The sequence below is a fragment of the Nelumbo nucifera genome, chromosome 5, assembly GCF_055504915.1.
Source record: "Nelumbo nucifera cultivar China Antique chromosome 5, China Antique-T2T, whole genome shotgun sequence".
NCBI classification, from domain to species: Eukaryota; Viridiplantae; Streptophyta; class Magnoliopsida; order Proteales; family Nelumbonaceae; genus Nelumbo; species Nelumbo nucifera.
The window spans coordinates 52,948,493-52,962,469 of NC_142653.1; the positions used below are offsets into that span (position 1 = coordinate 52,948,493).

A 13,977-nucleotide genomic window follows, 5' to 3' on the forward strand; every position below is an offset into this window, starting at 1 on the left:
TCTAGTGTGGATTCTTCCTTTGAATGACTTATCTTAATTAATTAGTTTTTTTTTTTGTTTTATAATGCCTTTTTTTTTCTTTTTTTACTTGAAATTTTTTTCTACGGTATGGGTCTACCAAATTGAAAATTATCATAGGTTTTTGAAATATAGAAGCAATTTTTTCATAAATATTTTTTGTTAGCTTTTTCAAATTTTTATTAATTGAGAAATATTTGTTCCACTTTGTTTTTCAGAATTTTTGATAAACACACATTTAACTAATTTTATGTTCACTATATATATCAAAATAAGCACGGGCTTGCCATTAGTTTTAATTAATTAGGACTGATCATCAAACTATGAACTAATTAATAATATTGCTATACAATAGAGATCCAGTCTAATCTCTATCCGTTTCTGTGGTCTTTGGACTTTGGATGGAAAACTATACCCGTTTGGAGAGCAAGGCTTAGCTGAGCGCAATGGCTGTTCGGCAGGTTATAGAACCAATTATAAGGTTTCACACCAGTAATAAAATACACGGGAATTCCACTTTTTACACAATGTGGCCAGTGGGTGGGACCCATGAATTTATTACTGGCATAAAATTTGCTCCTTTGGTTCCACAACCTATTGAACAGCCATCGCATTCAGCTAATCAGAATTCCTGTTTGAGGGTTGAACCACAATGGCTTTTAGTTATTTGAGGTGGGCCCTAAATAGGTTATGTTTGATGAAAAATTCAGAGAGCTCAAATAAGTTGTTAGTTATTGGAAGGATTGCCTAGTTCAGGGCTGAGCTGAACATTGAAGATTCAGATAAGTTAATTCAATTGCTTTGAAGTGGCTGACTAGCAGACGGTTTGGGCTCTGTAATTTTTACCAAACATGGTTTATAGTCTCTCGGTCTGTCCATAGGATAGGCCCACCTCAGGAAGGGAAGCTAGATTCCACATTACACATTATCATCAGCGTGGATAAAGGAATACTTTCAATCTATATTCTTCTTTTAGTTAAAGAAGACAAAAAAATCTAAGACAGGTAACGTGCCATGTACAGGGAGCTCTAAAACAGCTCAGGCTGTTTTTTCCAAATGGCCAAAATTTTCCTTGCTTCATCCCTCACAAACCTATACTGAACTGCGCGCTAAATAGCTTATTTGAAGCACTTCAAAAAAGCTTAACCAGCGCACAGCTGAACCTTCAGCAAATCTCTCAAACGGGCCGTTTAGAAGCCGCAGCCTTGGCTCCTTGCAACTCAAACTCAGAACCCGACCGGTCGAATGAAGACGGTTAAAAGTAAAACATTGCAGCCCGGCCGCCCATGACTCGGTCTGCTCTAGCCAGGTCACTGGCCAACCCGGCACTAGTCGCAAATTGCGCACAGCACTAAACAAACCGTATTCTCCTCCAAGGCTCCAATTATTATGAGAACCTGTTGGTGGGGGAGAGAGAGAGAGAGAGTGGAGGAACAGAAAAAAAGCAAAAATCTTTGTCACTTCAAAGCGACGGGAAATTCCGTGAGTTCTCGCGGTCGCAGCCGAAGGTCGGCAATGGCTGCAGCTTCCGGAGGGAAACCTCCAACCTTGTCTTCTTCGTCTCCTTCTTCTTCTTCTTCTCACAAGCCCTTCGAGTTCTCCTCTGATCCTCCGCCCAGACTCTCCTTGTCGCCTGAGCAGTTACAGTACTGCTCCGAAGCAATCACTCGACTGAAGGAGAAGCTCCGGGTGCCAGAGTTGCTCAAGCAGGAGTTCGATCGCCTCCAGGTACTAACGAACCACTCTCATTGTACGACCACTTTTGTAAAAAAATATGTTCTTTTTTTCTTTTTCTTTGGAGTTTCTGCAACTGCAAGCCTTTCAGCTCCTGTTTGTTTTGATTCGGTGCCAATTGTTGACACTTTGTAATGATGTAGGATCTATAACGTAATTATTAAACGTATTTGATAATTCAGAGGGTTTTCTTTCTTTATTTTGTCTTTCTAATTAGATAAATTGGTGAGAAGAGAGAGGATATGTGAACCTATTACGTGACCTTAAACCTGCTCAGGGTGCAGTCTCTTGCCGATAGTAGAGGCTGTAGGGATCAATGAATTCCTAGTAAAATTATTGTCTCCGACGAACAACCAACTCACGGTAAATTTGTAACTGGAATTGGGGTGCATGGATGGCGTTGCATCTAAGTAAGTCACTGGTAGTCCACAGTAACCACATATATGAGGAGCTAAAGTTGAAGCAGAGTCTACCGTTGTTATGGATGAGGAAGGAAGCGTGCTTCGCAACCCTTGTGTGACCTTGTTGACGAGGATGTTCATTTCGATCAAACTCTCGCTCTTGGCAATCAAATCCTCTCTGAAAAAGTGGTAGAGACTGGAGAGATCTTTTCAAGTGGCAAAACATTTGAGGTCATTATTTTGTGGTAGGAGAAAACTTTGCTTCATGATTAAGAAGTCGGAAGAAAGATGTAGGGAGTTGCCCAAAGCTAAGAAGACAGTTTTCCGGTCATAGGTCATATATTTGGTTAAGGAGACCGAAACTATCTCCAAGGAGGTCTGGAATCTTTTAAGGTGAGATGTTCTGGAAGCCAGGATGTTTTGGGGAAGAGTAGAAGAAAACTTGAGAGAAGGGAGACAAAGAATACCAGGGGTATCAGTAGAGGTGGTAGAAGCAAATTTTGATATGTCATGGAATGATTGGAGGTCCTTGGGTTTGATTCTTGGGAGCTGTGGGGATCTGTCTTTTTGTTTCAATTAGGGTTCTTCTTGGGGCTATTTCACTTTTTGTTGGTTGGGGTTAAGTAGTTGGGCATGGGCAGTGGTTTATTTTTTGTAGTGCTTGGTGTACAAGGCATGGGACTTAGCAGGGTGTGGCTCCTTATTTTCTGCCACTTGTTTCTTAACTCAACTAAAATCTTAATCTCAACATTTTGGTGTCTATTATATGAATGCTTACCTTCCATTGTGCTTTGTCAAGAGCCATGTTTTCTGTCAAATCTTAGTTCCTTGCATTACTTTTTACTACTTCATCCCATGTGTTCTTTGGTCTCTCCCTTGTTCTTTTAGACCCTACCACTAGTGCCAAGTCATTCCTCATTGGTGTAATCATTAGTTGTCTGTGTACATGATTGAACCATCTCAGTTGACTTTCTTTAATCTTGCCATCAATTGGGCCTATTTCTAAGTCCTTTGATGCAATCTTAGCCCATGGGATCAAAAAAATGGATGGTTAAACTTTTTTTACATAGACATCATTTGTATTGGGCTCAATGTTAATAGGGTGGTGGATTGTTTTGTTGTAAAGGATTTTGCTTCTAACCACCTCTTGTTGTAATCCCTTTTTCATTAAGCTTTAATAAAATTCTTTGTGTTGCACTGTTGCTGATAAAAAAAGAGGTCCTCTTTGATGCACATTGTTATCGTTTTAGCCTTGTCACTTATCCATCTCAATATTGTGGAGGGGCAACTCCACCCTAGCCTCCTCTTTCCCCAAACTTTTAAACCTTACCCTAGATCAAGATGCATCCATTTCTTCTTGCATTCCTGCCTCTCAATGCAAGAATACCATAAACCTAGGCATTAGAAGACCCCTAAGAGACCCAGAGATAACTGAAGTAACAGACCTCCTCCAAGCTCTAAAGGAGGTTTATATCTCACCTAACTCCCAAGACTCAAGAATTTGGTCCCCCCATCCAAATGGTGAACTTTCTTCCAAGTTTTTTTACAAGGTTTTGACTGCAGGTGAACAGATCTCCTCTTTCCCTTGCAAGAAGGTTTGGTACAGCCACATCTCCTCAAGAGTTTGCTTCTTTGTATGGGAAGCCTGCTTGCAAAGGATCAACACTTGTGACCTTCTCCAAAAGAAAATCTTGGGAAGACTCTTCATCTCCCCTTATGCTTGTATCTTGTGCTTGAATGAAGGAGAATCAGCCAATCACTTCTTCACTGCAAGGAAACCAAGAAAATTTGGCACCACTTCCTGGAGTTGGCTGGTTATAGCTAGGCTGCCCTGGAAAATATTCAGGATTTCATTCAACAATGGCAAGGCAGAGGGTTAAGTAAAAGAGGTAAAACCTATTGCAAACAATCCTACATGCAGTGATGTGGGTTGTTTGGGAAGAAAGGAACAACCGTTTATTTAATAACAAGACAAAAACTCACAAGGAACTAGTCTCTCAAATCACTTATCATTGTAACCTTTGGGCCATCAATTCTTATCTTTTTAGAGGACTCTCAGTAAGTGACCTAAACAGAAGTGCTCAGTTTTTTCTCTTTCACTCGGCATCCCCCCCTTGCTGACCCCGTGGTTTAATAATAAGAAGGGAAGGAGGGATTATTTTAAACTTTGACGGGAGCACATCAGGTAATCCAGGAGCATCTGGCATAGGAGGCATATTAAGAGACAGAAGGGGTTCTGTTATCTGGACTTTTAGTGGTCCAATAGGTGTCACTTACTCCACCAAGGCAGAAGTGTTAGCAGATCTTACAGGAATCAGAATAGTAAGAACCCTGGGCATTCAATGTTTAACCACTGCAGGAGATTCAACAAATACTATTAAATGGCTAAGAGACAAAGAAAGTGGCCCGTGGAGGTTAAACCATTTCTTGACAGAAGCTAGAGACTCTTTGGAACCGCTATATGCAAATTTGATTTGGGTTCCAAGGGATTTAAACTCTGTTGCAGATGGTCTAGCTAAAATAGGTGCCCATTTGGATGTCTTATATAGTGATAGTTTGATTCATGTGTAATCTCTTTTATTAATAAAACTATGTTATATTTTCTTAAAAACCATCTCAATATTGTCATTTTAGCTACACTCATTATTTAAACATGTTGTTTCTTGTATTGTCCTACAGTTTGTCCATATAATGATACTGGTCTAAAGCAGTCTTCTAAAACTTTCCTTTTAGTCTTATTAGTATACTCTGGTCACACATGCATCTCTCTACTAAAACCACCCTGTTCTAATTTTGTGGGCAACATACTCTTCAATTTCTCCCTCATTATAGATGATGATCTAAGGTACTGGAAGTGGTTGATTTGGGATATCTTTTAATCATAAATTTAATTTCACCACTGTTATTACTATTATTTGTACTGAAATGTAATACATGTATTTTGTCATTGTCTAACTTGTGTTGAAACTTGATTGTAAATCATCTCTTCATTGTTTTATTTTGTATTTAGCTCATTTTAGTCTTATTATTCAATTATTATATCATTAACAAACAACATATACTATGGAACTTCCTCTTGTAAAGGTCTAGTCAATTAATCCATAACTAATACAAGAAGATATAGACTTAATGCTAACTATTGGTGCATATTATTATTGGAACGCCTCTTGTTTCCTCTTCCTAATTTCTTACTTCTTACTTTGATTATGTTCCTTTTATACATATACCTAATGATATCAGTATACCTTTTTGAAACCTTTTTCTCTCCCAAAATCCACTAGATGACTACATGCTTCCTTGGGGGGTGCGGGGGGGGGGGGGGGGGGTGAGATGCTGCCACACCCTTGAGCCCAAGAAATCAAAGAAGAGGAATTACAACTCAGCTACAAAAAGAAATTCCATAGAAGCCCCTTGTTTGGCTAAGACATCAGACATAGCATTGGCTGATCTGCTCCCATTGTATTCTGGTTGTTATTGTTACTTGTCAGCCACTTAACTTTCCTTAGTGTAGAGAACACTAATGTGGACCCCACTGTTCGTATGTCAACAATAAGTTATGATTAGGATTAGTCTTTTATGATTTCAGCTTTATCTTATCTTGCCATGTAAGCAATCCCGTCTTTTTATAAGTGTGATAATATGTATATAAATTTAAGAGTGGGGCAGTTGTTTCAAAAACAACCAACTCTCTCTTTTCTCAAAATCTCTCTCTCTCTCTCTCTCTCTCTCTCTCTCTCTCTCTCTCTCTCTCCTCCCTCTTCTTTTCTTATTCTTTTTCTTCTTCTCTTTTAAGTGTCTGTTCAATCTTGAACGGCTACTTGGTATTAGAGCATTCGATCTAGGATTTCTCATGTTGAATTAATTCAGCCGACCACATGAGAATTATTTAGGGCTGAAAGATTTTTTCATTCGACTGATTCTTGGAGATTACAAGAAGTCTTCAGCAACTGTCAAAGGATTGGAAAATGCTCCTTGTAATTAGGAAGAATCAGAGAAGAATTAAGTGATCAAGGTTAGGTCTTTGATCAAGATTGGAGGTGCCGATCAGATTTTTTGGTTCTCTCATCAAGATTGAAGTTTTCAAAGAAGATTTTCTCAAAGATCAGTTCTGTTTTCAGAAGTTTCTGGGGTTGATCAGAATCAAGATCAGTTTTGAGCAAAACTGAAGTTGGCGATCAGAATTTCAGGAAGATTTTTGAATCAAGATCAGTTTTTTTTCAAAAATTTTTGGGTAAGGTCTTATTCCTTGAGGCCAGTAGCAAGGATAGCTTAATTTGTGAGGTACGACTATATAAATTTTTTTTTTGGTAAGGTCCCCAAACATTAGTATGCACAATTTTAAAGGAAATATTACTTCTATTATTACTTAGTGAATAGGTTGTCCTGCAGTGTTTTGCAAGTTCACAACTCTCACATTTCAAACTAGACATTTGGATAGATTCAAATAAACTGGGAAACAAACTCTTCAAAGCCTGAAAAGATAAATCTATGTTCCAATGGTTAGTTGGAAAACTTCTCTAGCTTTGTCTCACTCGACCCGACATCAGTTATGCAGTCAATGTGGTTAGTCAGTATATGCACTCTCTTAGGACTACTCACCTCCTTGCAGTTGAGAGGATACTAGCATATTTGAAGAGGTGCCCAGGCAGATGCATTTTGTTCAAGAATAATGATCACATGAAAATAGAAGTTTACACAGATGCTGATTGGGCTGGGTGTGTTGATGATCGAAGATCTACCTCTAGATATTGTGCTTTTGTAGGAGGTAATCTTGTCTCTTGGAGGAGTAAGAAACAAAATGTTGTTTCTTGTTTCAATGCTGAAGCTGAAAATAGGTCCATGGAAAATGGTGTAGCTGAGATTCTATGGTTGAGATCATTATTTGAGGAGTTAGGTATTGTTTATGAGAAACCCTTGATGTTGTACTGTGATAATCAAGTTGCCATCAATATAGCCCATAATCCGGTACAACACAACAAAACTAAGCATATTGAAATGGATCGACATTTTATCAGAGAGAGGGTTATATCTCAAGAAGTATGCCTTCCATACATCACCTCCGACATGCAGCTAGCAGACCTTCTCACCAAGGCGGTTTCAAGGAAGAAGTTAGAGGTAGATTTATGCAAGTTGGGAATGACAAACATCTATTCCCGACTTGAGGGGGAGTGTAGAGAACACTAATGTGGGCCCCACTGTTCGTATGTCAGCAATAAGTTATGATTAAGATTAGTCTTTTATGACAAGATTAGGATTAGTCTTTTATGATTTCAGCTTTATCTTATCTTGCCATGTAAGCAATTCAGTCCTTTTATAAGTGTGATACTATGTATATAAATTTAAGAGTGGGGCAGCTGTTTCAAAAACAACCAACTCTCTCTTTTCTCAAAATCTCTCTCTCTCTCTCTCTCTCTCTCTTCTCTCTCTTCTTTTCTTATTCTTTTCTTATTCTTTTTCTTATTCTCTTTTAAGTGTCTGTTGAATCTTGAACGACTACTCTTAGTATTTCCCTCTATTTCCAAGTAGCAGAATCCGGATCCAGTAGCCACCCTATCACCACCTTAGAGTCTCCCTCAACAATTAAACTGTTCACCCCAAGTTGACTTGCGTTCTGAATTCCTTGTACAACAGCTAGCAGTTCAGCTCTAGTAGAATCTCCTATTCCCACTGGGCCTGAGAAAAGAGATAAAGTATTGCCTTCCTCATTTCTCAACATCCCACCCATACCTGAAAGGCTTGGGTTTCCTTGACTGAAGCGTCGAGCCCTTCTAGGAGTGGAGACCAAGCTGCAGTACTTCTAGCACTTCCAGTAGAACTATTAGCCTTTGCCAACCAACTTATCCATAGATCATCAAAGGTATAGGAATGAAAGAAATTAAGGGTTTTCAACTAATGCATTTCCCTTGTTAAAATGCACTTCTTCAGTTTTGAAAAACTTCTTTCTTTCGCATAGAAAATTCTGCTATTCCTTTCTTCCCTAATTGTCCATAAGGTGGCTGCTCTAATACTCTTCCACATAACTCTCCCCTTTTTTGTGGGCCAACAAAAAAAGTTGGATAAAAAAGTAGACTTACTTCTGTTTGGTAGGTTCCGTCTGTACCCAGCCAATGCAAATATCCAATTCCAAATAGTTGCAACCAAAGGACAGGATAGTAATAAGTGACTACATGTCTCCCCATTAGTTTTGCACAAGGAGCACTAGTTAGGGGACAAACACATGAAAGGTTGTTTCTTTTGCACGTTGTCCAAAGTGTTAATCTTTCCATGAAACACTTCTCAACAAAAAACAACAATTTTGGGTGGCACCGGCTTAGACCAAAGTTTCTTCACTGAGAAAACCCTATGACCAGTGTGGCAGTAGAGAGACTTGGAAAAGGAGGCACTAGAGAAGGATCCTTTAGGGCTTGGTGACCAAATCCTTATATCAGGCTTAGAAGGGTCCAAACAAACACTATCAAGAAGAAGCAAAAGTTTGAAAACACAAGAAACCTCAGCATTCCTCAACACCCTCCTGAAGCCAAAACCCCAGGTCAGGGACAAAGGAAGGGGTGAAGAGAGAAAGTTGGAAACAATCTCTTCCCTAGACAAAGAAATGGAGTACAGAGAGGGGAACAGATCCTTTAGAGACTGGTTACACCCACCCAGGTATCCTCCCAAAGAAGCACAGAATCACTAGAACAAACATCATACCTGACAAAGTTGAGAAAGAGAGGAAGGATGCTATGAATTGCTTTTTCTAAATCCCTCAACCCCATCATATGCTTTTTCTAAATCAATAAATATCAAGTAGAGATCTCTCCTTTGCTCTGTAAATTTCTTAATTAATCTCTTAGTCTCAGTTTGGAAGGAGTACAAATACAAATATGTAGAGTACAAAACCTTGTATCTTGTATTATTTTGTATGTATTTGCACTGTAGATATTTGCATTTATACTCTTTCCAAACTGAGCCTTAAGAAAAAAGATAACTTTGGTGGTTGATCTCTCTGACATGATTCCAAATTGGTTTTCTAAACATTAGTTTCATGCCTTAGTTGTTGCTCCTTGCTTGATCGACCATAGCTGAAGTTTTATAGCATGGTTCATAAATTTGGAACATTGTATATCACCTTTATTCTTACATATAGGGACCATTGTACTTTTATTTGGAAAGCCTATAGGCTGAATTCATTCATCAATCAACTGATTTACACAAGGTGGAATCCCCTATCATCCAAGTTTAGAAACATTTCAGGCCACTCAGACCAGGAATTCAACACACCTCTGATTTCTGCAGCTCTCACAAGGGAGTGAGCTTCAACGTTTGCTTCTCTGTAGGTATGGACCACGGAGATCAGCTTCTCCTTCAACAGCGGTCTGCACTCCATGACAATTGGCTCAATCTTCCAAGAGGGTGGCTGAGTCCCATATCCAATAAGATTTTTTACCAGCATCATAGAATCTTCCTCGATTAGAAGAGACCACCTGTGCTCTGACTAAAAGCCAGGCCATCTTTGAAGGCTAGCACCTCAGTTTCCAGCACTGAGCACCAAGAGTGCCAACTAATTTCCTCCACTATCTAGGTATTATCTATGTTTTAATAATCATATTGAACAATTGAATTAAGATTACATGGAGTAGAAAAAAAATCAGTTTTCCAATTCCTACACCAATTTCAACATTTTTGGGTGATAGGATATTGATATTATTTGAGTTTATTTAATTTATTTTCTAGTTGCAAGTGTCTTAAGAATAGGGTTTAAGTCTTTCAGAAATTTACTGCTATTTCAAAATTACTATTTATGGGTAATTTTTGGACTTACTATTTGTAGTGATTTCCATAATTACTACTTATAGTAAACTGGTGATTTGCTTTTTTTAGTAATTTTTGGTGCCTTTACATTAAATTAGTTTTAGTAGGATTAGGAAAGTGTTATTAGAGTTGTTTTAGGAATTAGAGTCCGTATTGGAGTTTTCGTATCGGTTACTTATGAATTTGCTTTAGGCCCCATTTGTGTTCACTTACATAGGTAAGCGAGTTTACCTGGGCAAAAGTTACTTGAGTAAGTTTGGTGCCAGTGTTCATATGCGCTTTCACTTACCAAGGTAAAGGGAGAGGCGGGAGGGGATTAGCAAGTAAGTAGTAAGAGTTCTCCTTATCTATGCTTTATCACTCTCCACAAGGTTTCTAAAAAGCCGTCAAGATTTGCCCATCATGTTCTTCATTTGGTGATCATTAAAATAACTTCTTCACCTCTCCTTGAACTTTTCATTCTTTAATAAAACTCTTTAGTCTTCACTTTAATTGCCTTTTATACTTTTGTTCATATTCAAAAGGGTTTGGCAAAAGTTTTAGTGCCAACTACCAATCTGACGCAACCCTCCTCCTTTATCTGGGCTTGGGATCGGCTGTGTAAGACAAGTTGGAGTTGGAATATGGCATGGATGATGACAATGATGATACTTTTGTTCTTTCTTATCTTTTTTATTTGTTTTCATCATTTTCTTCTTTCTTATCTTTGCAAATATGTATATATCCTTTTGGCCTTGTTTTGTATGTAGCTTTTTGCCGAACTCATCATGTGCCTTAAGTTTAGCTTTATCTACTTATTGTTTTCAATTTATATCTTGCATTTTTATATTTCTAATTTCTCTCTATTTCCATTTTTTGTCAAACCTTGTAACAAAACTTCTTTGTTTTCATAGCTCCTTGAATTTCTCCATTTCTACCACAGAAGCCTCTTTAGACAAATGTATTTTACCTTTTAATTTTCCAATGAAAAGGTGTGGAAATGGGAAAATGCTGGTCAGTTTTCTGTTCAATCTTTCTACAATAGTTTGCTACCACAGCAGCCTAATCACTTTCCTTGGGCTAAAATATGGAAATTTGTGTTTCTTCAAAGGTGGCTTTCTTAATTTGGACAGATACACTTGGCAGATGCTTAACAAAAGGCAAGCTGGTAAGAAGAGGAATGATTTTTGGACAATGATACCTGTTCCTTATGCAATTAATGCTCAGAATCTTCAAATCACCTCCTTATTCACTGTAAATTCTCCCGTCATTTATGGACCTTGTTCTTGCTATGCTTTTAGGAAGCAATGTTGTCTTCCGGATACAGTACTGGAGCTATTTAAAGGATGGAGAATTTCAGGCTTGTCCAGTAGAGGGAAGGTTTTCTGAGGAATTTTGCCTGCTGCTATTATCTGGAAAGTGTGGAGAGAAAGAAATATGTGTATTTTTGAAAATAAGTAATCAGATATGGATACAGTAAGAAGTAATGTAAAAGGCTTGTTATGTTCTTGGCTAAGCAATCATAAACCATTTCAGGGAATCCAGTTCAGCTTTTTTTTGATTGTGGATCTCTTTTTGTTTGATAATATGTTCTGCTTGTTTTTTTGCATCGTACTTCCCACTGTACAGTCACAATGTACATGGGTTGCTGGGTTGTTGTGTATTTCTGGGTTAGTTGATCAATACAATATATTACGTTAACTTTTCAAAAAAAAAAAAAAATAGAAATCCTCCCTTGCATTACATTTTCCTTCAACTTTTAGTTTCTCTAAATCATATTAGTTTTGTTTCTTCCCCTACATCCATTTGTCCTTCAACTTTTAATTCATACTTACATTGCATTAGCTTTTTTCTCTTTAGATTCTAACTAAATGTCCATCCTTCTTCTTAAAGAGTGTGTGTTTTTTAATTGCAAGAAAAACTGCTATTACAAAATCTAAATTGCATCTCCTCATTTCATTTCTTTCTCTGTAACCATATCCTCCATGCATCTATCATAGCTTGTATTTTATTTCTCTATTTGACCATTTAAATTCCAGCCAATGAAATTTTGTTTCCAATTGCAATTTCTTAAACTATTCTATCCAAAATTTCCCAAAATATTTTCATGTTTTTATCTAGTCCTACTTGAGGTGGCATGAATGATTTAGGGTTCATGTTCATAGTGGATTTGCTAAAGGGTTTTTTTCCACTCATTGTTTTTATTCTTTTATTTATGTTGTTTTGTTTTTTATTCCTTTCCCACAATGCATGTATGCATTTTGTATTCTCTTTTTCCTTTAATATTGTTTTATCTTTTAGTATATAAGCAAATACTTAATAAAGAAGTTCTTTGTAAGAGAAAAATTGCCAAAATCTTCAGGGGCTGCAAGACTACTCTTCTACAGGTTGGCTGGCTCTATAATTCCAATTGATCGTTATGTTTCACATCGACATGGTCTGAATCTATATTTGCTTTCTGTAATATGCCCCATTAAATTCTCACCATTTAGCTGGTATGCCAAAGAGTGAACAGTGGTTTTATTGCCAAGTCTCCTACCTAGACCACAACAGCCATCCACACCGGTTAAATGACCAAATTTGTAATGCTGATCTGAGAAACTTGTTCTTGGGTAGCTCCTACTTTGTGTGTGTGTGTGTGGAACATATTTGTATGTTTAAAGAATATGGGGGTGAACTGCCAAGAACAGAGAGCTAGACAATGAAAAGAATGTTGGGATATGATTTAATATCAAAGAGTTCCCTGAAGCTAGAAATCATAAAATGTTCAACATCCTGGTTTTATTTATTTATTTTTGTATTGAATTTTTTGCAAATATTCACACCTACTCATTCATGGTGAAGGTTGTAGGATATCGTACTTTTTGGAGGTTTCATCTCTTTTGCCCCCAATCTTTCTTTAAAAACTATATATGCTTTACTTGCTTGCTATCGTTGTGTTTTATACCAAGAAAAATCATTGTTTTCTTTATATAGTTAGATATATAAATATCTGGATACTTACTAAATCTTGTTCTCTTTCCAGGCCACTAGGATAAGGAAGTATGATATGATGAACAGTTGTAAAGTGGCTCTTGAATACACAAATAAGGAGAAGAACCGTTATTTGGATGTCTTACCATGTATCCATTAATTCATTTGTTTTTCCTCTTCTGGAAATTTGAAATTATTTTTCAATTTGTTAATATCTTCTTTTGATATAACCTCTGAAAATTGCTGTACAATTTGATCAGTGGTTTGTTATATTTGTTGTTTTCAGTTGACCAAAACAGAGTTGTTCTCAAGCCATCTGAGGATTCCATATCATTAGGGAGGGATTATATCAATGCAAGCTTTATCACGGTAGCGATTTATACCTTCGTGCTGGAATAATGAGAGTTTTATCTGCTGGATGTTCTTATTCTCTTTCTCTAGGCAGTTATATGAAGTATTTGTAACCATATTTCCCTGTTTGACCCTTAAGGAATGTTTATTACATGTAGACTTCTTCTAGTGAAAACCTTTCACGGTTTATAGCTACACAAGGACCACTACCACACACATTTGAAGATTTCTGGGAGATGGTAATCCAGTATCGTTGCCCTGTGATCGTGATGCTTACTCGGTTGGTTGACAATTACAAGGTACTTTACTGTGTGAGGTTCAAGGTAATTTGCTTGATGATTGGTTAATTGTTCAACAACAAAACCCCAAGGGCTCATTTAACCTATTTGCCTTATAGTTGAATTCTTTTTTCTTTTGATAAATGATAAAAAAAATTGTATTACTATATAAGAGAGCAAGAAGCCCTCAAACAATACAAAAAGTGTTATTACATATATCCAGAAAAAGTGTAACTATATAATTATATATCATAATTCCTTACACTTGGATTAAAAGATGATGGCTGCCCAGTCATTCTTGAATTCATCAAATGGAATATACGAGAACAAACTCAGCACCTGGGCCCACCTCATGAGTTTCCATTCTACATTCCCTATGATAGCCTCCAAAGAGGCCTCTTTACTCCCAAAAGCCTGCTATTCCTTGTCAACACTCTTGTTTGAATAGAGAA

At 37.3% G+C, this 13,977-nt stretch overlaps 1 protein-coding gene across 1 annotated transcript in view; it reads left to right on the top strand.

The window, feature by feature from the left end:
- The first annotated feature begins 1,387 nt into the window (after positions 1-1,387).
- Positions 1,388-13,977, top strand: part of PTP1 (protein tyrosine phosphatase 1) — a 37,931-nt gene continuing 25,341 nt past the window's right edge. The window contains exons 1-4 of the mRNA XM_010258006.3: positions 1,388-1,746; positions 12,949-13,045; positions 13,183-13,265; positions 13,406-13,546. Of these exons, the coding sequence (XP_010256308.2) occupies positions 1,408-1,746; positions 12,949-13,045; positions 13,183-13,265; positions 13,406-13,546 (660 nt within the window). The 5' untranslated portion in view covers positions 1,388-1,407. The remainder of the gene's footprint in view (positions 1,747-12,948; positions 13,046-13,182; positions 13,266-13,405; positions 13,547-13,977) is intronic.